The 26,669-nt window shown below is 40.2% G+C and overlaps 1 protein-coding gene across 3 annotated transcripts in view; it reads left to right on the forward strand.

The window, feature by feature from the left end:
• LOC124774939 (obscurin) overlaps positions 1-26,669 on the forward strand; it is a 694,794-nt gene that overhangs the window by 311,919 nt on the left and 356,206 nt on the right. For all 3 annotated transcript variants that reach the window (XM_047249630.1, XM_047249632.1, XM_047249631.1), the window contains 5 exons: positions 10,172-10,277; positions 10,420-10,704; positions 10,825-11,109; positions 20,175-20,350; positions 24,759-24,864. In XM_047249630.1, coding sequence (XP_047105586.1) covers positions 10,172-10,277; positions 10,420-10,704; positions 10,825-11,109; positions 20,175-20,350; positions 24,759-24,864 — 958 coding nt within the window. The remainder of the gene's footprint in view (positions 1-10,171; positions 10,278-10,419; positions 10,705-10,824; positions 11,110-20,174; positions 20,351-24,758; positions 24,865-26,669) is intronic.

Consider the following 26,669-nt stretch of genomic DNA (forward strand, 5'->3'; position numbering starts at 1 on the left):
GGTACATCTGGAGATTGTGGCGATACAAGTGAGACTCTTTAGATACATGCAATGTTACTAATGGCGCCTTGCTAGGTCGTAGCCATGGACTTAGCTGAAGGCTATTCTAACTACCTGCTCTGCAAATGAGCGAGGCTTCGTCAGTGTGCATCGCTAGCTACGTCGTCCGTACAACTGGGGCGAGTGCTAGTCCGTATCTCAAGACCTGCCTTGTGGTGGCGCTTGGTTTGCGATCACACAGTGGCGACACGCGGGTCCGACATATACTAATGGACCGCGGCCGATTTAAAGCTACCACCTAGCAAGTGTGGTGTCTGGCGGTGACACCACATTCCTCCCCTGCAAATCGGCGAACGGTCGTGTTATAAGGCTTCCGCCCGCCATGGGGAGGACCCCATGTTGACGTATGCGATGAGGTGGGGAGCCTAACAACAGGCGAGGCTGTGCCACCCGCACCCGGCCATTCGGTCTGAGGGGATCTAGGAAACACCTGAAAACCTAGTCCAGGGTGCACATCAACATGCGATGTTTGCGCCCGTAAAGAGACAGGAGGGGCCGAAGGGTCGACCTCCATTGCGTCGGGGTACCCGACGCGCGAAGACGCCATGTGGTCCGGAGCAGGCAAGAGTTCCATGGCAGAGGACGGCTGGTCACAGGAAGCGATCGGCGGCGCGTGACCCAGGGAGGTGCTTGGCGGCTGCAGCGAAGCGTCCACTGCGAGCGGGGCCGGCTGGAGGACGGGCGGCGGAGGCGGTGGCGCGTCGCCATGGGGCAAAATGGAAGGCATCGTCGGTAACACCTGGGGATGAGGCAAGCCAGTAGATGGTTCCCCAGGGCACTGACCGGACGGCACCGTCGCTGAAAGCAGACGGGGAGCGGCAGAACCCGTGCGACGACAGAGGCGCAGCTGATTGAGATGCCGACGCACCTCACCAGAGGCCCCCAAAACCAAATACATCACGCGGCCGAGGCAGCGAAGAATGCGCCCTGTGAGCCAACGCCGTGAACCTCGATAGTTGCGATAGAATACCACGTCGCCTGGAGCAAAAGCAGAAGTCTGCCGCTGCACAGGAACCTGATGCGGTGGGTGCAGCAAAGACATCAAGGTCCGATGAGGATGACCGTGGAGCAACTCAGCCGGCGAGCGACCATCTCGGGGCTGAGAGCGATACGATGACAAAAAGAGCAACAACGCGTCCTCCCGAGAATGCAACTCTTTCAACTTCAACATCTGTGACTTGAAAGTCTGGACCAATCGTTCAGCTGCACCGTTTGACTGAGGCGAAAACGGCGCGGATGTCAGATGTTGAATACCATTGGCCTGGCAGAATGACTGAAATTCTGCGGACATGAATTGTGGGCCATTGTCGGAAACAATAGTCTGCACACGTTCAATCACACCTTGTGATTCTAAATCGTGTAATGTTCTTGTGACCTCATCACGCAATGCGTGAGGAACATTGCGCGCTCTGAAAAATTTCGGTTGCGCGTTGACTTCCCGTTCCAAATGTGCTTCATAATTCTGAGCGCAACCTAAGCCCGGTGCAAAAATGTCTGCAAATTCTTCACACAGACGAGAAACACTGTCTGAAGGCACAGTGTGATTCACTGATAGGACCTGATTTACTATAGACATGTTAAACAACTGAAATAAATCTAAACCAAACAAGCTCACTGCAGTAGAAGAACGAAGAACGTAAAATGACACAAGTTTTGTTTGTCCCTTATATGTTGCAAGAAGGCTGCACTGTCCTAACACAGGCATATTCTGACCTGAATAACTATTTAACTTAACATTTGCGGCACGCAATGGAGGTTTGCCCAGTTGTTTGTACGTGTCGTGATTGAGCAATGAAACTGCAGCTCCAGTATCGAGCTGGAATTGTATGACCTTCCCATTAAAGTCCAAATCTACAAAAAGTTTATTGTCCTGCTGACGACAAGAGCGACTGTCTCGTGCAATTTGAACTGATACAGGTACAGCATCACTTGCTAATTGACGTGATTTCCGGCGACGGCGACGCACACTTTTTGTGGGACGAACACAGTCACTGTCAGAGACAGTGGCACTGGACGAAGTGGAATTAACTACATGAATGTCCATGGGCGAAGGTTCATGAGCCTGAGTATTCTTGGTTCGATTCCGGCGCGAAGCAAAGGGCCTGGAATGATTAAGAGTGTCTGATCTGAGCTTTTTCTGGCAAACACTTTGAACATGTCCTTTCTTATTACAGAAAAAGCAAATAGCTTGGCGTGACGGGCAATTTTCACGCGAATGTCTAGTAGCACACTGCGGGCATGATTTCACTGCATTTGTGTGCTGGCGTGGCACACCTGGTTTAGAGCGTGGCAGCAGCTGCGCGGACGTGTGCGAGGGCCATTTACCGGGCCGTGCAGCGCGCCCGGCGGGCCGGTTAATGTTACACACGGCTGGCGAAGTTGCAAATGATTCCTGAGCAAAGTCAAGCGTGTCTTGTCTATCCAATATGTCTATCACTTGTTGAAGGGAGGGATTGACGAGTATCAAAATCTGTTCCCGTATGCGAACATCAGAAATGTTCTGTGCTATTGCATCACATACCATAGTATCTGAATAAGGGAGTCCACATTCACACTCAAAAGCACAATCCCGAGTAAGGTCTTGCAATGTTGCAACCCACTCCCTATTAGTTTGACCGGCCGTACGTTTCGTACGAAAGAAAGTATACCTTTTTGCAACTACATTAACCGTTTCCTTGAAATAGGCATCTAAAGCAGACAAAATTTCGTTGTAGGACAGAGTTGCTACATCGCGTCGGGGAAACAATTTCACTATCACACGGTACGTTTGCACCCCTACACACGCCAATAAATGAGGCTGCCGCTCGTTACCTTGAATTCTGTAGGTGGCGAGATGAAATCCAAACTGGCGTGACCACTCTGTCCATGTTTCCTTAGCTGGGTCAAACGGCCTAAAAGGCAGTGCAACTGCGAGTTGTGGCTGCGGTAGCGGTGGAGCAGCGGCTGCCGCATCTTTTTGCAGCGCACGTTGACCCTGGACGAGCCGTCCAAGGGCATCCAATAACGCCTGCGTCTGCTGATTCTGCAAGCGATAAAATTCGGACAGTACATCTGGCGAAGCCATGACACAAGTAAATGTAAGCAATTAGAAAGAACAAGACCCTTTCCGTTGACTCGTCGCCAAAAATGTTGTGTCTAGACAAGACAGCCTAGACACAATGAGAGGAAGCCAAAAGGCACGTGCTAAGTTAAAGCAGGATGGCGTGAGGTCTGAAACAGGATACGTAATGAATGCTATAAAGAAAAGTACGTAGCTTCTGGAATACTTAACTTTAATCCATCCTTTTGGTACATCTGGAGATTGTGGCGATACAAGTGAGACTCTTTAGATACATGCAATGTTACTAATGGCGCCTTGCTAGGTCGTAGCCATGGACTTAGCTGAAGGCTATTCTAACTACCTGCTCTGCAAATGAGCGAGGCTTCGTCAGTGTGCATCGCTAGCTACGTCGTCCGTACAACTGGGGCGAGTGCTAGTCCGTATCTCGAGACCTGCCTTGTGGTGGCGCTTGGTCTGTGATCACACAGTGGCGACACGCGGGTCCGACATATACTAAGCGACCGCGGCCGATTTAAAGCTACCACCTAGCAAGTGTGGTGTCTGGCGGTGACACCACACTTTCGATATGCACTTTTTGTGATAATTTCCATTTTAGAGTATTGCACATGAGATACAGGTGTATACTATAAAAATTTGTTGAAGGTCATACTTAAGCCTTGGATACATTTCTAACAAATCTACCTCTTTATATTACGTGTTGGTCCAACTTTGGAATGCAATACATCAGTGATTGTACGTGGTATGGGTTTTGAAAGTCCTTGGTAGGTTTCTGGAGTTATGTGGCATCAGATGTTTTTTCACAGGTCACACAGTTCCCCTAAATTATTGGCCAGTGGGTTGTGGGCTCGGAACTGATACCTGCTAGTATCCCAGATGTGTTCTACTGGACTAGGATAAAGTGAATTTGGCGGCCAAGATATTAATGCGAGTTTACTGCCATGCTTTCTGTTAACTACTGTAGCATGATTATGGCCTTGTGACATAGGCAGTTATCCTGTTGGAAGATGCCATCACTTTTGGGGAATACATCAGGAATAAAGGAGTGAAATTAGTCCACAGTAATGTTCATATAGTCTACAGATATCCTGGTGCCTTTGATTACTACCTCAGGTCCCATGGAAACCAAGGAGAACATCCACATAACATAGTACTCCCCCCACTGCCACATTCTGAGCAACTGTTTTTTGGATGTTGGCATATCCACACCCAACCATTGAACCTAGTGTAACAAGAATCTGATTCTGCCAACCAGGTGACATGTTTCCATTGATTCACATACTAATCTGAATGATCTCAAGCCTTGTGCAGTTGATGTCAGTGGGACATCATGGGAATGCCTGCCAGGGGAGCCAAATTCCCCTCTTTTAAAGAATTTGGAAGAAGAGTTACTTCCATCACAAAATTTTGTGTGGCAAGCACCAAACTAGTATAAATTATTTTTGCAGTAACACTTACTTCTTTACTCTGGACTACTTTATTAAGCTACTTCTGCAGTAATATACTCCTTTAGTAACTGTTGGAGAGCTCGATTACTATTTAATTCCTTAGTTGTTTCTAATGTAGTAATGCCTTTTTACTAAAGAAGTAAGCCATTTCTGCGGACTGCTGGCATGTGCATTACATTCCCTCCCAGAAAATATTGACTTCTGGCAGACATTATTGCATCACTTATTGCATGATTTATGTTCATCACTATAATTGTAGAAGCTAAAAAGGATTATTAAATTGAATTATTAAAATTGGAAAATATAAATCCTGTCATATTAATTAATGATAAGATCCCTGTATTATGAAAAAGAAATGTGCTATTAATGGATGAATCTGTTGTTAACCCCACCATCTAAAGCTACCAACATCCATTGTTGGTTGGTGACACTTATTAACATATGCGCCAATTTGAGATACGAGCTCGCAGCAACATGGAGGTAGCTAGGAAACGTTCAAAAAACATACCAGAAAATGAAAAAGTACGAATTGCTGAAGTAATGAAAATGTACATAACTGCTATTAAATCTAAAAAGCATGATATCAACATGCTAAAAAGGAAAAAGAATACTTGGAAAAAAAAAGAAAAAAAAGGAAAAAAAATTACACGTTGAATACAACGCAGAAGTTCTTATGCAAAAATCACAAGAGCAGCTTAAAGTAATTTGGAAGGAGATGAAAACAAAAGCAAAGAAAATAAAAGCTAAATGTAATTGAGAACAATTTCAAACTGGTGGTGGAGTAGGTGAGACGAAGATCAATGATATAAGCCAAATGGTTGTTGATATGATCTCACAAGTTTTCGAAGGCATAGCAGGAGTTCACGACAATGACGCATCTGAAAATAATGTGATACTTTCCAGCAACTTTGACTATTATAACTGCTGTAGGTGGAACTTGATCCCATATTCATGAACCTCGCCCTGCATTCTTTGGTGGGAGCTTATCAGAAGATGCACCCAGCAAAAGAGGGAGACAACCTGTGGTTGTGGTGAAGATCCGAGAGTTGTTGAAAAAGCAGACAGGCTTCTTTCCTTAACAAATTCATTTAATATGAGAGGAATATGATGCAAAAATGTTATTAATAGAAAGATGAAGAAAAATCATGGAAGAAGAGCATAACCTTAAATGGAAATTATGAATAAGTTGAAGAACATAATGGAGCAAACTTCAGGTTCCAGTTCTTCAGCCAATGTGCTCAAGAAATGTGGGTTTTTGTGACTGAATAAGAATGTTGTGTAGAACTGCAGCAGCCACAATAACATTCCCACACTTGTTTGGTTTAAATCACATTGTTTTAGTGAGAATTTGGCAACGTTTCTTTAAAACACCAAATGCTCACTCTGTTACACATCTGGTAGCAATATGGGCTCTATTGTAGCACCGTTTGACTCCTGTGTGAGCTCAGAATACAGGCATAATAAGATGTTTTAGAGAGAATATCCACTATCTTCAACAAGCGACCCATCATGTTGTCCATTTTCGAACTCTGCAGCAACTCTACTATTGTCCCAAATATGTACGTCATGCATGGAATGTGGCCAATGGCTTACCATGTTCAGAATCTTCATATTGGCATCATAGATGATTTATGTATTGATAGAAAAGAAATTCCTGCATTTTCTGTATAGTTCTGCTTGTGCTCCAGAAGGACAAAGTATGGGTATATGTACAGAATCTATGGCGCCTGTGACATTTGGGAATCTACCATTTCGATGGAATTGCCTTTTTTTCTTTGATATATTTTCTTGGCTCTGTGGCATGGACACATACAGTGGCTTTAAGGCAATTAAACTTTTTATCACACTGTTGAAAGTTCTTCCAGCAGTAGTACGATGGATATTAATGAGATCCCCTGCTACGATTTGACAAGTACCTGTATGAAAGATTTGCATCCACAAAGAAGTTGCAGTCTTGGAGACAAGGCACAGTTCCAGTCAGAATTATGCTGCAGTAATGGCTTCAGCATACCAAGCAGCAACTCAAAATATTCCTTACGAGATCCAAACCACTCTTTGAAATCACTGTCACTAAACATTACAAAAGTGTCTCTTCTCTCCAGTACAACCCTCATTCTTGGGATGTTCACCTCTTCCTCCATCTCCACATATTCTTTGTAGTCCAGGTAATCCATAGAATTCAGCACTTAAAACACAGAACTCAAGAATCGCACCTTACTGTGTTACTTTACTCCTACTACTGCCTAGGAGTAAATTTTGGCTTTGTTTCCCACTGATGTTACTAACATAGTAGCATACTCTTCAATGGTTCTCTCCACCAGTAATGGAGGAAATAAATTTACTTCAGAAGTAAATGAAAAATTTACTCCTGGAGTAATTCACTCCTTTAGTTCAGTGCTATTGACTGGAAGTCACTGATTTTCTTCTCCTTAGTAACTTTCTACTTTAGTTCACTCACTCCTGATTGGTGCTCACCACCTTTTATTTAGACACCACTGTTCTTATGCTGTGTTCCATGGCTGTGAGTGGTGCACTATTGCTTGTAGACACATTGGACAGTCTGCATTGATACACCAACAAATTGGGCAACTTCACTCACAGTAAGATCATCATTACACATCAAACGCAATAGTTCCTCTCAGTGCTGCAGGGTCACATTACACCTGGTCCAGTTCTGCACCACCTACAGCGATCACTTGCGATGTGACTAATATTTGCATGTTGAACTTATTTTTAATTTGATTTTGTTTGTGTGAAATGCATTAATCAGTTTTCTGTGTCTCTGGTCTCTGTCATGTCTCACTTCCATTTGTTGCCAGCAAACATTTTGAGTCGTTCACATTCCAGGTGCTTAAATTTGCAAAGTATCTTTACAGTAACAATGAGGATCAGGTAGTAGAGTTGGTCCACATTATTCTGTGTGTCTCCTTTTTCTGGCACAATTCTATAAAAAATCCGTATTAAATATGATAGATCTGGATCTCAGGCATCTTCCATACAAGACTATTGTCATCATCAATTTCTATTACTGTCACCATCATCATTTCCTATGACCTTGGCCTGTGATTCTGTCTCAGTGTGGATGCTTCTGTGATGACAATCCACGTGTGTTTCTAGCCTAAGCTTGTACTGTTATACTTTGGACACAGGTTTTTATGATTTAATTTCTCCCATTTTGGTGTAGTTTATTAAGGTCTGAACTTGTTGATTTGTGGAATCTATTTCTCAATTCTACAAACATTGGCTTGTATATAAGTTGCATCTTTTCCTTGTGATCAATAAGAAGATTACCAGTAATGCTCATCTCATCCATGGGGAGAAAGCAGCTCAGCAGATATTGATGTATAACATAATTTGTTTTCCAGTTGCTATTAGAGTGGGCAGAGTGAGGGTGACAGAAACACAAACTGTGTTTAGTGTCGTATTTCATATTTAGGAGTTTCTAAAAAAACCTGGCTAGATAATAAATGGAAAATAGACAACAAATCACGCCATTCAGAGCTTTTGAGTTATATCAGTGAAAATAATCAGTATTTGAAAATATAGGTGAAAAATCTGCACATCATGTGGCAGCAGGAGCAAATACATATAAAATATATGGAAATGCCTAAGCTTTCAGAGCCAGTGACTCCTTCTGGCAGAAGGTTTGAAGGGAAAGGAAGAGGGATGAAGGAATAAGACTAGCGATAAACAAAAATGAGCAACTTAGTATAACATGTTTTCATTATATGTTAATTAAAACTGAATGTAACAGTTTTAGATGTTCGTACCAATTGATTGAACTTTATGGGTTTGGTACATTAGTACTTTATCATCGTTTACATATTACATTACCTACTATGTAGAGATTACTACTTTGTTTATGTTTCCGACATTATCTCGTTATTTGTCTAATTTGGAATGGTTGCTTATGATATAATTAGTGTAGTAAGAAAATATACAAAATAGGCCATTACAGTATTGGAAACTGGATAGTGGCTAGCCCTCAGTGAACTAAGAGTTGTGGTAACCATGTGTTCAAGTTGCTTTCCATTCTAACCTGTTAAGTTTCACAATGTGGCCACTAATCTTTTTTCTCTCCTCAACTTCAGTCCTTCTCTGCCCTCTTCCCCCTCTTGCCAAAGTTTGTAACTGCACCTAGTAGCTCTACCCTTTCTCCACAGTGTTGCTGCATGCTCCTCCAAGCAGCACTAGACCTTGCTCCACCCCTACACCGCTATCGCTCCCCCTCCCTGCCCTGGGATCCACATATTGCTTCTCCTATAAGGTGCAGTTACTGTATGCAGTCTGGCCTCTGTGACCAGAGACATTGGTCTGGTGTGTGTGAGTACTTCTGTTTGTGTGATCACATGTTTTCTACATTAGAAAGCCTTTTGTCCAAAAGCTCAAATGCGTAGCAGACTTTTTGTTGTGACTATCTGTTGGTCAACATACTACTAAGCTGAGCAGACAAATTTAAGTACAGCTTTAAATTATAATTTTTCTGTTTGTTCAATTTTTATGAAATAAAGCATCTATGTAGCTCCAAGCTACACTCAAGTTACCTGTGGAAGTCCCATGAAATTTTGTCATGAAGTTTCAGAGATTAGTATGTTCAAACAGACAGGTATGGTGGTTTTCCAGTTTTGTTATTAATATAGCAAAAACTACAATCAACTGAAAATATTGAATAATACACCAGGCCAGAATATGACATAAATATGTGTTTTAAACACCATCATGGTTTCCTTTATAAATTTATTTGTTAGTAAATCCACTAATGCACCCATCTTTGCACAAAATTAATTCTTAATGTAAAATATACCACCTTACTCTTTCTTCTAATATGCTTTTGGTGTAAACTATGACCTGTACCTTTTATTGTCCAGTTTCTTGATATTTAAATTTTTAAATATAATTTCGTAACATCCCCTCATGTGAATAATCTTCAAGAGAAGTAGAATCAAATTTGTATCAGTCACTCATTTCTTAACTGTTTCAAATGAAAAAGTTGGCTTTCTGTAAAACTTCTCCAACTTTGGACAAATTTCTCCTGCAGAAAAACTTTTCAAGATAGACATTTGTGGTGGCTCAAAATTCTCGTTTATCTATTTCATCAAAATGCACAATTGGAAGTAGCTATACAAACAAAACTATTTCACACATCATGTTCACACTTGACTCATGTATTGTGCACAAGACACAAACATAATGAAAGTTTTTCATTGCTCTCATATTAAATTCAGAAATAACTGAAATTTTTAATCACTCAACTGTCTGTTGGCAGCAACCCATTTGTTTTCTTTTCACTTTTCCATCAGAATGTACTGGGTGCTGTTTGTTGCTTTCCTCTTTTATTATCAAGTGAGCAGTGACTCAGTGGGCTGCGGTGCGATGTGGTGATTTTTATCAGTATTTAATGTTTCAAAAATAATTGATGGTGGCTTATCTTGCAGAAGCTTATCAAGTTGATACTAGTTTCTATTTATAAACATTAAATAGGCCTAAAAGAAATTGTTACTGTGTATTCATAATTATCAAGTACATTCCTAAGTAGGGCCTAGTTATTTTTAATATGAATTGGTTTCTAATCACATACAAAAATTGTGTGAATTTTTTATTCCAGCACCACCAAAAATTAAGACCAAAATGCAGGATGCATCATGCATGACAGATCAACCATTTAAGATGACTGTTGAAGTGGAAGGAGTTCCAGAACCTGAAATAAAATGGTAAGGGAAAATAAAAGACAATTCTATTTCAGTCTTCAAAAAAATTTGTCAGTAGCAAAATCTTTAGAGAGGAACTATATTTATTTATATTTCTGCCTGCCCTATTTCAAAAATTAAATACAATGTTACTTCTGGTTAACAGGTACAAAGATGGCCAACAAATTGTACAGACAGATCGTATAAAAATAATCAAGGAAACTTCAGAGACATACACCCTCTCCATTACAAGCACAAAATTAGAGGATTCTGGGTCCTACTCAATTGTGGCAACCAATGAAATGAGCCAGACTTCTGAATTTTGGAAATTTGTTGTCCACTCTGGCCCACAGTTCCTTAAAACAATGAACAAGTCAGTGGAAGCAAGGGAAGATGATACAATAACATTTGAAGTCAAGGTTCAGGGTGATCCTAAACCAGATGTGAAATGGTAATCACTGTGCTCATTTATGCAATTTAATTGCTTATTTCTGTTCTAGATTTTTAGTTTACTTCCATGAACATGTGCAGATTAATGGAATGTTTTGTTATTTATTTTGTTATATTACAGGCTTAAGAATGGGGAAGAGCTCAAAGCAGATGGAAAGCACATTATAACTGAAGTTGATGGCCCAACACACACTTTAACAATCAAAGGCACTACAAGAAATGATTCAGGAACTTACAGTTGTGAAGTGATAAATGATCATGGCTGGAAAAAAGATGAAGGAGTATTAAATGTCCGTTGTGCTCCTGAGTTCAAGAGAGATCTGTCTGACCTTCAAGCAAATGAAGGCGATACAAATATTGAGTTTAATGTTAAGGTTGATGCGTACCCCAAGCCTAAAGTGAAATGGTAAGTTATATAATAAAATCAGTAAGATTATTATTGTTGTTGTTGTTGTTGTTGTTGTTGTGTGTGTGTGTTAGCTGTAAGGAGGAGATAGAATACTATGTAAATGTGAGGTATGTTTGTACAAGTGGCATACAATAAGCAATGCATCATATGTTTTTCTGAAATCATGTTGGTTTTGTTCAGCTTTACAATACACTATTATTCCCCACTCTTGTGGCTGCAAAATCCTGTTTTTCAACATAATCTCCATTAAATGCTGTGGCCTTACGCCAGCTTATTGGGAGTGCCAGTATATCCACATGGTACCATTCTACTGGCTGACATCATAGCCAGCATCTTGCTGTATCAGTAACGTCCCCATCATCCATGTATTGCTTCTTGTAGGTGCAACCTTCATTGGACCAAATGGATGGAAGTCAGAAGGTGTGAGATCTGGGCTGTATGGTGGATGAGGAAGAACAGTCCAATGAAGTTTTATGAGTTCCTCTTGGTTGTACAGACATGTGTGAGGCATTACATTGTCATGCAAAAGGAGAAGTTCATTTGCATTTTTGTGTTGATGAACATGCTGAGTTATTTCTTCAGTCTCCTGAGGGTAGCACATGACTGTTGCACTACCGATGACAAAGTCTAGTTGTGCAGTGATGTGTTTGATTGTGACTGTTGATGACCTTGAATGAGAATGCCTGCTCGTAACAACAGTGCAGGAGTCATCTGCATGTAACAACATTGCAGGAGTCACAGATATGTGTGCCAACTTTGAGATCAGACAGGTTTGCGCGACCTTGTTGTGATTATGACAGACACCTCACTGTGCTTTTGTTTACTGCCGGGAATGCTCCTCTATTACAGATGCCACTTTGAGGGCTACATATAGTGGCACCACCAATTGGAACTTCATGAAACTGTAGGGGCTGAAGCAGGAATATTCCACAATGTCCCACAAGTTCTGTATTTTTAAACCGATATTGGACAAGACAAAAAAATATACTGCATTACCTTTTATACGTCACCCATATTTTACAGTCAGTATAATATATTGCACCAGATAAATATTTTAAGATATGCTGTTGCTATTTATTGTTAACATTTCTTGCTATTTCATATTTATGTCCCTTCCTGAATTATCTGGTTCACTAACATTTTTGTAATTGTTTCTCATTGTTTTCATATTTTCTCTTAATTTTTTTATGGCAGACCTTACACAAATCTTTGTTTGTTTGTTTTCATGCTCTCTGCTGTTCAGCCACATGGTGCATGGTGTTATTTACAGGCTATGTAATAATTCTGTTGCATAATGAGGAAGAGTATTCTTTACAAAATATCTCCTGTGTTGAATTCTACATGATTCATATGAGACTGAGTTAGTTATTAACGTCTAATTTTCAATCAATTTTGATTTCTTATGACATAACCTAAACCGTCAGGAAAGTGTCTGTATTGCTGTGTACTACTCCTGGTTAAAATGCTTCACCTTTTAGGTCCTATGTTTGCAAACACACCTAGAAGAAACCTGCCAGAAACTTGGAACAAAACACCTCACACTGCCTGAGGAAACTGTCCATCAACATTCGCAACACTGCATCCAACAAGCCATCACCTCCCCATCCCTTCGGCAACTAGCCAACCTGGCCTTCTTAGTGAAACACTGAATCTTTATTTATCTCCTATTGAAGCCCAACTATAGCCATAATCTCACTCTTCACACCTCACAATCCCAGCCCACATTTAGTCCCAAATCTCTCATTCAGATGCCTCTTATACTGCTCTTTTGAATAGCGCAATGGCCAGTCACACCCCAAATTCAGTCTAACTGCCCTTGTGAAAGACCTTCTCTCATTCACCCCTAACCTCAGTTCCACCCAACAATCAATATAATGAGCAACAATCTTTGCTTAGAACAGTTCAGGCACAAATCACAAAGAGATTCCTGAAGAATATCAGCAAAACTTGAAAAATGTATTCAAGGTGAGTTCCAAGTTACCTGTGATCTAGTGGCAGATTGATATATTGCCATCCACACTGGAGACAAAGGCTCCACTAATGTGGTACATGACTGTGGACAGTATGTGCCATTAAGTTACATATGCCACAACATACATACAGTAACTGTTCGTAAAGACCCCTTTCTTTCCATCCAGACTGAGGTGTAGATAATCCTTAAAACCCTAGGCCCCTCAAAAAGTCTCACTGGTGTTTCTGTAGAACTGTTTACTCCATCTGACCCACATCCCAATCTTCTACGACTTTCCAAAATTCAGAAAAATGATCAGCATGCCCGTTACATTGTAGCAGATGAGAACATTCCTATCAAAAGTGTGCCAGTTTTGGTAGACAAGGACCTCTGACCCACCACAAACAGCCGCTCCTCCTACATAAGACAGCAACACCAAATCCCTTGACATATATATCGAAGGCCTCTCTCAGTCTTTCTTCTCCTGCAACTACACCACAGAATTTAACCACAAAGAAATCTCTGAAAGTCTTCTTCACTTCTCATCTTTCAGTGAACACAGCTCTTGCTTCCAAAAGACTTGGAGTCATCATCATTGTTATCATTGCGTACCACCTAAACTTCAAGTGCGTCAGTTCATTATTCAATCAGTGTTGTGACTAGTAATAGTCTAGCCCTGTAATGAGATTGTCTCCCTGATATCCTTCACATATCATTAACTGTCACCTTCTGCCATTCTCTTTAATATGCTTGTCAAACTATATGACATTCCCAGACCATTATACATACACCAAGACTCCTTCCCCCTGCAGTTGTGCCTGCTATAAAACCTACCCAATTCACCAACCCACTACAACCTAGTGCAACTCCACCAGTCAAAAATCCTGTATCATAGGAAGAAGAGCAATATGCGAAACAATATGTCTTGTTTTCAAATATACATGTATCTACTGTTTTTATAGGTTTTTTTACGTTGGAATGACCACCATTAAACTGGGTATGTGAATGGACACAGAGGATCTCTCCACCTTGACATAACCAGTTTCCAGTTGCTAAGCCTGCTGTACAGCATGATTTGAGATATCACCTCATGGGCAATTTTCCAGGGCTGAGGCAATGGGATGTTGCTTTCCCACATTGCCTTGCATCCTGTCACCTTCCTGATCTTAACAACTGTTAACAACCTCCCCCTCCCACTTTTATTTTTTTCCCTTCTCCTGTGGTTGAATTTTATTTACTTAATTGCTCTTCTGTCTCCATCCGCCACTCCCCCCTCTCCCCCCCCCCCCTCTCTCTCTCTCTCTGCCCCCATTCATTTTCACATTTTTCACCTTGTTCTTAATTGTTTTCCATTTTTCATTTCTCTTCCTCTTTAATTTATCATTACATCGCACTCTGTCCCTCCATGACAGGTGGATTTCTTTCAAAGTGGGATTCAAGCAATCCATCCCTCCTTTTCAACCTTCTCCAATCAGTACCTTTTTCCTCCCTGATAAAGAACATGAAGGTTCCAAAACCTTGGACAGGTTTTTCTGTTTTAAGTGTGTGTATCAGCCTAGTAGTGGTACTGGAATATTTGCATCTTGAAGTAAAGTGTTGTCTCTTTGTAATTTAATTATTATTATTTATTTCACATTGAGCAAACCTGTTCATATCAGTGTATTCAAATATATTATTGATGTGAGATTGAAGTTCTGGTAGATCTGTTGGCACAAAAACAATCTTTCTCATAACCCCATGGAAAAGCATCACAGTCATGGCACATTAATGAAACAATTTCAGTAATTTGTAATAATCCTGTGTAATTGGAATGGTAAACTCCAGAAGTCCCATAATGCTGTATGTGGTTAAGAGCTATTCAGTGGGAAGATGAGACTTAAGCTAAATACAGGGTGAATTGAAATTTGCGCACTTGGGCTTCGCACCACGACTCCTCACATGCCAACAATAAAAAAATGTCTGTCACAAAATGTCATCCAGCGACTACATCCTGCAGAAAAAGGGTGTTAAAGAGTGGCAATTTGGCAACACTGTAACCTCATGTATGGTAACTACCTCTGTCAGCACATATTAGTCATGCAGTACAGTTGATGCACTGGATAGTTTTGGGTTAGCATGCAGGAGGTCGAGGGTTTGATCCTTGGTTGGGACGCATTTTTTTTATTTGCTGATTCCATTCTGACATTTCATCCTGTAATATACACTGTTTCTTAGCTCACATGTATCCTAAATTAACAACATTTTGTAATGCTGAATGTAACAAATACGTGGTTTGACAAATAAGAAATAAACAGTTGAAACAAATGGCCTGTCATAGGAGAGATTAACTACAAAAACAATACCAATTTTGAGATGCTACAGATGATAGCACAGTAAAATAACACAACATCTACTTGTCATTTATATTACATGTAATATGAGCACATTAGCAACCAGTGACAATAATAATGTCCAAATTAATGACTGCCTGACTGTCACAACAGAATACATTATCCTCAGAACAACAGGTTGTTCAAACCCCTGCATGTCCAAACATTGCATAACATTAGCAACCAGTGACAATAATAATGCCTATATTAATGACTGCATGACCTTCACAATAGAATACATTGTCTTCAGAACAACAGATTCTCAAAGCAACCTCCCTACACATCCAGACATTGTGCAACTTGCCGAATCATACAGCTCTGGACTCTTCACAGCAAAGCCATGCCCACAGTAACAAGAGCAGCACAAACACGTGCTATCAGTTCTTCCACATTCATCGGCAGAGTAGAGTAGACATGCTCCTTCAGGTGTCCCCATAGGAAGAAATCCAGGGGATTTAGGTCAGGTGAACGCAGTGGCCACACAACTGGACCTCCATGTCTGAGCCATTTCCCTGGAAATGTTCTGTCCAAATAACTATCGCACATTAATTCCAGAGTGTGGAGATGCACCATCATGTTGGAACCATACCCTCTGCCAAGCATGTAGTGCAACATTTCGCATCAAGCAAATAGTTTGAGAGGAATGCATGATACCTTCATAGAGTCAACTTGTCAGGCAACATGTAGGGGCCCAAGCACCTGTCGCCAAATATTCCGGGCCAGACGTTGATACCAAAGCGAACTTGATATCCATGGTTGCAGGTGTTGTCCAGGTTAACCTCACACCAGTGGTGGGCATGGTGCATATTGAAGACATCCTCACAAGTGAATGCTGCTTCATCCAACCATATTACAGTGTCCACAAAATCATTATTGGCTTCCTGTTGTTGTTAGAACCATTCACAGAATTGCATCCACTGATGGCAATCTGCAGTATGCAGGTGTTGTGTGAAAGCATGATGAGAGGGGTGGAGCCCATGCTCATGCAGCATGTTAACGACCGTGCGTTTTGAGACAAGTAGCTACCTTGCTATGATACTTGTACTTTCTGAGGTTCTTGGTGTATAATCTCCAGAATAGCTTCCACAGTAGCTGAAGTACGGCAAGTCTGTGGACAACCTCTGCCACGTCATGGTGGAAGGAGAGAACATGATTCCCAAAGCTGCAGCTCCAGATGACAAAACACATTTGTATGTGGATTGCGTCAACAAGGATATCTAGCAGCAGATTCATGAGCGGCATCACCAACCTGGGTATTAGATGCACCAGGAACCAGAAGCATATCCACATATTCATCATTTGTGTATGCCATTTGTCTGCCACATTGGTTTAGAGGTTTACAATGAGAAAATTCGATATGTGTACACATGTACATTGGAGTCTGTCATGGGTGCATTACTCCACCCACAGCTAGTCCCTGTCTGGTGGACAGCACCTACAGTATAAACATGCTGTCAGTCCTGCATGCTGTTCCACCTAACATGCATTACCCCTTTGACAGATATTGTTGTGCATTATTCATCCCAGCACCGCTTATTGTGAAATGTTCGGTTTTGAATTGCACCATTTCCCTAAAGGTAATAGACATAATGTTTCCTTAATCCCGTTGGTAGAGTAATAATAATAATAATAATAATAATAATAACAATAATAATAATAATGCATTTAGATATGTACTAAACAGCATGTGATTACCTGAAGCAATGTTGAAAGGCATAATTAGTTGGACAATGGTGATAACATATTCAAATAGTAACCAAGTTCAGACATTATTCGCAAAGCATGTTGCTAGTCCTACTGGTAACATAAGACCCTAATGAAATGTAGTGGGCCTGAATGAGGCAAGAATAATGGTTGGTACTAATCTATGGGACTGTTGGAGGAGGGTACAAGAAAAACAGGTTTTGCATCTAGTAGATGAAGTGGTACGAATGAATTCACGTCCACAACAAGTAAAGGGCTTCTTTCAAAGCTGACCAATGGTGTGAATAAATTCATACCCACGATGTGGGAAGGGCTTCTTTCTAAGCTGCCAGATTGCCACTCTTTTATGTCCTTTTTTCTGCTTGATGTACTTGCTAGACGAAATTTTGTGGGAGACATTTTTTTATCGCTGCATGTGAGGAGTCGCACTGCGAATCCCAAGAAAATGAATTTCACTTCACTCTGTATAATTAGCAGTGGAATAGATAGAAATCTCTTATTTCATTGCAAATATGACTAATTGATGCCATAGGTACTCTAGTGTGTACTACTACATCATTTAACATTAGTCTTATTTCTGTAGACAGCTGTTACAGCGTCATCAAATGGTTCTGACAATCCAAAACGGATATCATTAGGTATATGTACTTACGCATTAACAACCACTTGATGCCTGTTACATCCTCTGCAGCTGTAGCTTATTTCTGGGAACTTAGTGGCTCCAGTGCTGTTGGAATTAGTTTTTAAGTCCCTTATGTGCCTGTAATTACTGTCCATCATGTATATTTTTATAAAATTATTTGAAGAGTAAATTATGAAAGATTTGTAGAGGTGTAGCTACGCCCTTCACACTTTGACAAATTAACCCAATTAGGTCAAGATTTTCTTTATTCATGTTTTGCCAGATTTATAGCACCATTTTCTGACAACAGTCATTCACTTTGCAGAAACTTTGATTTTTTCACAATAGTGAGTTTTAATCGTTGTTCAGTCATATAGCTTCAGATGCTGTCATATAATTGTAATATGAAGTCCAGTTTCCTATGGTGTTGGTCCTACGCATACCTTTTAAAATAACAGTTTTAGTTATGATGTCTCACAGCATTGTTCAGTCTCCATGGCTAGTACGTTGTATATTTTATGTTTTCATTCTGATCAGTGGTTTTACTGTGATGTTTGTATATGGGCAGCTCTGTAGTACCAGTGAGATACTGATCACTGCTGTATATAAATTGTGATGTGTTTTCGTATTTTGGAGGGAGCGGTTGCTTAGGACCATGTCTTTTAGAAATGTTACTGCACGTCCATTCTGGCAGCATATCGTCAATAAATTATTGTGAAATGAAGCTAAAAATATTCAATTTTGCACAGTTTTTCTGGCTATTGACAGCTGAACTGGATGTTTCCCTTTGCAAAGGCCAGACTAACTTTTTATGAAAACTATTATCTCCCTGATCATATGAAAACACTATTTGCTTAATACTACATAAAGTATTTTATTACATCTCATAGTAGACTGCAAAGAACATTTATATATAATTCAAATGTTTGAAGTGAACAGACAGCACACATAATCAAATAATATACCCAGCACAAGAAATACAATGAAGAGCGAAAGAAACTGGTACACCTGCCTAATATTGAGTAAGGCCCCGTGTGCATGCAGAAGAGCCACAGCACGACATGGTCTGGACTCGACTAATGTCTGAAGTAGTGCTGGAGGGAATTGACACGATGAATACTGCAGGGCTATCCATACATCCATAAGAATATGAGTGTGTGGAGATCTCTTCCAAACAGCTCGTTGGAAAGCATCCTGATATGCTCAATAATGTTCATGTTTGGGGAGTCTGGTGGCCAGCAAAACTGTTTAATCTCAGAAGATTGTTTCTGGAGCCACTCTGTAGTAATCCTGGATGTGGTGGGGTGTCACATTGTGCTGCTGGAAATGCCCAAGTCTGTCAGAATGCACAAAGGACATGAATGGGTGCAGCTGATCAGACAGGATGCTTACGTATGTGTAACCTGCCAGGGTCACATCTAGATGTATCGTGGATCCCATATTATTCCAACTGCACATATCTCACACCATTACTGAGCCTCCACCAGCTTGAACAGTCTCCTTCTGACTTGTAGGGTCCATGGATTTATGAGGTTGTCTCCATATCCCTTCACATCCATCTGCTCGATACAATTTGAAAGAAGACTCAGCTGACCAGGTAACACGTTTCCTGTCGTCAACAGTCCAATGTCTGGGTTGATGGGCCCAGGCAAAGCATAAAACTTCGTGTTGTGCACTCATCAACGGTACACAAGCAGGCCTTTGGCTCCAAAAGCCCATATCAGTGATGATTCATAGAATGGTTTGCACACTGACACTTGTTGATGGCCCAGCATTGAAATCTGCAGCAATTTGTGGAAGGATTGCATTTTTGTCATGTTGAACAATTCTCTACAGTTTTTATTGGTCCTGTTCTTGCAGGATCCTTTTCTGGCTGCAGTGATGTCAGAGATTTGATGTTTTACCTGATAACACAATACACTGGTGAAATGGTTGTATGGGAAGATACCTACTTCATTGCTGCCTCCATAGCTCATCCGCTGACTATAACACTCCATTCACTTCACTTAAATCTCTATAACCTGCCATTGTAGCACCAGTAACCTATCTAACTGTTGCGCTAGACACTTTTTCTCTTATATAGGTGTTGCCAACTGCAGTGCCATCTTCTGCCTGTTTACATATCTCTGTATTTGAACACACAGGCCTATACCAGTTTCTTTGGTGCTTCAGTGTATAACCAACTACTTGCTGTCCATAGACACATATGTTGTTTCTTATAAACATGATGCACTACTGGTCAGTTCTTTGCGGCCTGCACAGCAATGCCACATACTAAATATCTTATAGGAATGTTCATTCCAACATCCTTTGTAGTATGAACATGACTCGCATGATTTTTTTGCAGCGTTTCTGTTCTGCGCATTATCTTTTTTTCTGTATAAAAGACTTGTTTACATTTCTTTTTTTTTTTTAGGTTTCTTGGTGATATAGATATAACAGAAAAGAAAAATGAGTTCACTTGTACTGAAGAGGAAGGCACTTATAAACTTGTTATAAAGGAAGTTACAACAGAGTTGTCTGGAAAGTACACATGTAAAGTGGTTAATGATCTAGGCACCAGTGAATCAAGCTCTAATTTAACTGTCAATTGTAAGTTACTGTTTTATAATACCATTTAATGCATTTTTAGTTATTCAGTAAGAACAATAGTAGTTCATTTTATGCATACTTTTAGACGAATATTTTGTGTCAAACTAGATTACACAGAGTGGACAAATTCATTGAATAACAACCCGAAGACAGTGCCATCAGATCTATACTTGGCGCAGTGGTTTGTAAATCTAAATACATGTTTCACCTGTTTCTTTACACTGAGTGATGCTATCTAGCTAGCCATATCAATATGCATTAAGTTACATGGTACCTATGAATTAATTTTTGTAGATGTGTGCTACTTATATGCAACATATCAAATCAGTAGCTGCCACTTGACTGGATGGTGAAGCACTCATTAGCTCCTGATGTGTACAGGTTGTACAGGAGAAGCAAAAGAGAGAGGGGGAGGGGGAATGGAGAAGGGAGTGGAATTTAATATTTGATGTACCTTTCCAAATAAAGCATAAGTGAGAGCTGATTAACAGTCCCTAGTGTCACATAGTTGACCTCAGAGAAATTAAAACATATTACCAATTGTTTCAAAGTCCTGATGAGATTCAGATGCAGCAGAAACTATATCCACAACGAATTATCAGGGTACATTGGGCGATTTTGATGGTTCTTTACAGATGTTCTGTGACTTCATGTGCTTAGATTAGGTCTGGTGATCTTCTTACATGTGTCAGTTGATGGTTGCTATAAGATACTGTTTATAAACATTTTCACCCTCTGCTGTAGTTCACAAAAACATGTATGTAATTACAATACCAGAAGCAAAAATGACATTCATTACACTACATTAAGATTCTTTAGCAAAAAAAGGGATGTACAATGCTGCAACTAAAATTTTTGATAACTTAGCCAGTGATATAAACTGTGTGTCAGACAGCAAAGTAAAATTTGAAAACGAACTGATAAAGTTTCTCTTTGACAACTCCTTCTATTGTGTAGAAGAATTTCTGTTATTGTAATGTGTGGGAAATGATAGATAGGCATTACTAACCTATATCTGCCTAATTTATTTATTTGTCAAACAATGGAAAATCCAGGATGGAATGTAACAGTATTATGAGAAGGCCACTCACCATATAGCAGAGATGCTGAGTCACAGATAGGAACAATGAAAAGACTCTCACAATTAAAGCTTTTGGCCATTAAGGCCTTCATCAACAATAGATATATATACGCATACACATACAAACACATTCATGCAAACGCAACTCACACACACACCTGCAGTCTCAGGCAAATGGTGTGTGTGTGTGTGTGTGTGTGTGTGTGTGTGTGTGTGTGTGTGTGTGTGTGTGTGTGTGTTGTTGATGATGAAGACCTTAATGGCTGAAAGCTTTAATTGTGAGAGTCTTTTTGTTGTGGCTGTCTGTGACTCAGCATCTCCGCTATATGGTGAGTGGCAACTTTCCATCTCATAATATTGTTAATTAATTTATTTTTTGAAACTAACTTCATAAATGTGCAGCATGCTGCCATCATATTTACAAATTAATTTGTTAGTTGGCTATCTGTCAGGCTTTTGACGCTGTTTGGTAGGTGACCAAAGACTTTTGTGGCAGTGCCAAAGTCAGATTCAACCCTGCATAGTGAAGATCATCCTTTCTCCTGGTGTTATAGCTATGCCCACTGCTATTACTTTTGAACTTGCAGTCCAACATTGGGCCACAATCACATTCAGGTGCCCCTCAAATCTGGGTATTGCATGATTTGACCAGCTGGTCAAACGGAGACCCACAGTGAGATCCCTTTCATTCTCTCTTAAGTTTTGATTGCATTGTATCACATGAGCACAGAGAATCTCTGTCTCCTTCACAGTGGCCACTCAAAATCTGAAGTTCTTCATGCCTCTTGTATCCTTTAGCAGGCCTGGTAACAACACTAAACACAAACAACACTAATACTCTCTGGTGGCTATTCTTTTATACACGCCCACTGATGGAGTGCACATCAGGCAGCATATTTAAGAATTCATCACCTCTTAATTTTTCTTCATTTATTAATCCATAGGTTGCTTAACCCTTTCACTGCTACAGATGCACTCTCTGCATTCTATGCTGAGGTGGATTTTGTTATGGCTGACTGCTTGCCAAATGCTGGGACCTGTGCTGAGAGACGGCATTCCAGCTAATATGAAATACTTATCCAATTTTTCAAAAGCTATCAGGTGAAAAAATTGTATTTCTGTACAACTTACAGTCTGATATCTTCACTCAATAAAGAACTGAATTTGTTTTAATTATCTGTCATACTTACTGTGCTGCATCAAATTAAGTAAAACATTATATGAAATTTTAAAGAGTTAGCAGAGGTAAAAATTCATTGTGTAAACTTCACATATCGTTGATTTTAGCTTATACATTGCAGTGAATGATCTGTAGATAAGGTATTAAAATTTTATTTAAAATTGAGAGGAGGATGAATCTCATTTCTGTCTCAAGTTATATCCAAAGGACGGTCATGTGTGACCTGACCATTAGCCTACTTGTGCATCACAAATCATATGGTCATAGCAATCATCATATCTCATAAATGATTCAAGATATTAAAACAGGTTTTTTTTCAAATTATAGGATGAAATGAGGCACATGTGTTGTATGATAAACACATGAAACTTTTTTTTTTTTCACCGAGATATGAAAGTAACTTGTCTACATCAGTGAGAGGTTGGCAGCTCAGAATGCCTACAGACATCCATTGCACTGTAGGAAAACCCCAGCAACTGAGGAATGGTGTAGCAGGACATGTATACATGCCCATAGCATCGAAAGGGTTAAGAGTGATTTTTAAGCTTTCCAACAATTACATGACAATTGTCCAAATAACACAGTCTGGATCACAATTTTATTTATTTATTATTATTTCTTTTAATTGCCATTTGCCCATCACAATTTTATTTATTATTTCCAGTTTCAGCCAGTATTCAAGAACTGTCTTGGAAGCAATGTCACCAAGTACATAAAAACTAATTTATTTATTAGAATGGTACAAAAATCAAAATTCTTCGTAGTGTGACCCTCCTGCTTCAATACATTTATACCAGCGAGATTCCTAAGCATTTTTGACATCCTGGAACCCAGAGTTGGAATGTTCTTTAGGGCTAGCATAACAGGAATTTTCATGTTGTTGATGGTCTTGAAATGACGTCCTTCGAAGGGTGTATCGAGCAGTGGAGTGAGATCAAGACCATAGGTGGGCTGGGGCAACACTGGCACTCTGTTCTTTTTACCACGTATTGGCTAACCAAGAATGTGATGTGGCTGAGTGCATTGTCTTGGTGGAGTTTCCAAGAACTGGCAATGTGTGGTATGACAACTGTGACCCCCTCCCCCCCGTTTTTTTTTTTTTTTTTTTTTTTTTATAAAAAAAATCCAGTTACTGAGCTATCGGATGAACACTAATTCTAATGTCTGTGTCCAAAAAATCACGCACATGTATCACACTGTCTTCACCTATCGATGCTGAAGAGCATCCAGAGTGAGTTTCATCATCAGCATCCAGCCTTCCAAGAAAGCCTTTTGCCACTGAATCACCTGCTGTTTTGACACATTCATTTCCAAATGGCTGTTCAACATTGCAGTTATTTCTCCAGTAGATTTTCCAAGAGTCACACACAATTTGGTTGCATACTAATGTTAGAGTGAATGCTGCATTGCAGTTGCAACCAGACCACACAACATGGGTTTACATAGAGACACAGCCAGACTCTCTGGGAACTAGGAGGAAACATGGGTTGGTCATGTTGGGAAGCTAACAGCCCATTACCCAGTCTGGTTTGTTAGATTTCTCTCTGACCAATAGGAGCATGAGATTAGCACTGTACATAACTTTCCACACAAACTTTGTAGGCTGTCTTAAGGTCCACAAATTAGTGTTAAAAATTAAAATTAGGTATATGCTACATACAACATATACATTAATCAGCAAAGTAAATACAATAGACTATAAGTGAATGCATCTGGTTATCTAATGACTCATGGCAATAACTGTTGTACATCATCATTCAGGTACTGCTAATAGTTCAATTGACGATGCCAACAGTTGCTGTGATCATTTTTTAGGTAACCTTGTGATTTACTTATAGTATATTGTATTTAGTTTGATGTGTGACATATTTATAGTACATATGTAGCATATTGCTATTTTTAATTTTGAATATTAATTTGTAGATCTGAAGATGGTTTTTACTGTCTGAATCTGATAACTGAAAATAAATAACATTGTGATCTAGACTGTGTCATTCAGACAATTTGAATATATAAATCACTGCAGAATATCCACAACAACATTATATTGTCTTGTAGTGATTTTATTTTAAGTACTCAAATAAGGCACATCTTCCTTATTTACATAATATGAAAGGGTTAATTGATAAATCATCTCCTTCTTTCAGTCAAGCCAAAATTTAAAAAACCTCTGAAAGATGTTGAAGTGGATGAAGGAGACAGCTTGACTCTGACAATAGAATGTGATGCTTATCCTGAGCCAAATGTGAAATGGTGAGTTACTACTATAGCTATAATATAATTATTTAAGTCAAAGTTTTGAGCAATTAATATTACCTCTATATTACCTTCTTGACTATTGCAGAACATTTATAGTTTGTGTTTTCATTGATGAATACAAAATTATTTTACCAAATAGTGGCACAAGAATACAAAACTTTGTATGTAAAATAAGTGAAAAAATACATCGTACTAATCTCCTGTTGTATTTTATGCTAACCTTAAAAGATTCCCAACTGTAATTTAATTTCTTAACAATACCAACTTCTGACAGATTTGTAATAAGTGCTTCACATTTGATGCATCCAATTGTTTGTAAAATGGTGTGAAGCTGATATGGCCTTTTTTATGTAAGCACAAATCAGGTTTTCATTAGTTTCATATGATACATTGGTTAAGCAGAATATCATTAAGTGGTAGCTTGAAACCAAAGAATATCATTTTCCCACTTTGGGTAGCAGATGGTATCTGAACAACAGTAAATTAATTCAAGCCCAGTTTTACCTTCTGAACTTGAGAATGTTAAAACAGTGAATTTTTGTATATATCTAAAAACACAGATGATGTGACTTACCGAACGAAAGAGCTGGCAGGTCGATAGACACACAAACAAACACAAACGTACACACGAAATTCAAGCTTTTGCAACAAACTGTTGCCTCATCAGGAAAGAGGGTAGGAGAGGGAAAGACGAAAGGATGTGGGTTTTAAGGGAGAGGGTAAGGAGTCATTTCAATCCCGGGAGCGGAAAGACTTACCTTAGGGGGAAGAAAGGACAGGTATACACTCGCACACACACATATATCCATCCGCACATACACAGACACAAGCAGACATATTTAAAGACAAAGAGTTTGGGCAGAGATGTCAGTCGAGGCGGAAGTAAAGAGGCAAAGATGTTGTTGAAAGACAGGTGAGGTATGAGCGGCGGCAACTTGAAATTAGCGGATACTGAAGGGGAAGTTCCCATCTCCAGAGTTCTGACAGGTTGGTGTTAGTGGGAAGTATCCAGATAACCTGGACGGTGTAACACTGTGCCAAGATGTGCTGGCCGTGCATCAAGACATGTTTAGCCACAGGGTGATCCTCATTACCAACAAACACTGTCTGCCTGTGTCCATTCATGCGAATGGACAGCTTGTTGCTGGTCATTCCCACATAGAATGCATCACAGTGTAGGCAGGTCAGTTGGTAAACCACGTGGGTGCTTTCACACGTGGCTCTGCCTTTGATCGTGTACACCCTCCGGGTTACAGGACTGGAGTAGGTGGTGGTGGGAGGGTGCATGGGACAGGTTTTACACCGGGGGCGGTTACAAGGGTAGGAGCCAGAAGGTAGGGAAGGTGGTTTGGGGATTTCACAGGGATGAACTAAGAGGTTACGAAGGTTAGGTGGACAGCGGAAAGACACTCTTGGTGGAGTGGGGAGGATTTCATGAAGGATGGATCTCATTTCAGGGCAGGATTTGAGGAAGTCGTATCCCTGCTGGAGAGCCACATTCAGAGTCTGGTCCAGTCCCGGAAAGTACCCTGTCACAAGTGGGGCACTTTTGTGGTTCTTCTGTGGGAGGTTCTGGGTTTGAGAGGATGAGGAAGTAGCTCTTGTTATTTGCTTCTGTACCAGGTCGGGAGGGTAGTTGCGGGATGCGAAAGCTGTTATCAGGTTGTTGGTGTAATGGTTCATGGATTCCGGACTGGAGTAGATTCGTTTGCCACGAAGACCTAGGCTGTAGGGAAGGGACCGTTTGATGTGGAATGGGTGGCAGCTGTCATAACGGAGGTGCTGTTGCTTGTTGGTGG

The sequence above is a fragment of the Schistocerca piceifrons genome, chromosome 2 (genome assembly GCF_021461385.2).
Source record: "Schistocerca piceifrons isolate TAMUIC-IGC-003096 chromosome 2, iqSchPice1.1, whole genome shotgun sequence".
Lineage (NCBI taxonomy): Eukaryota > Metazoa > Arthropoda > Insecta > Orthoptera > Acrididae > Schistocerca > Schistocerca piceifrons.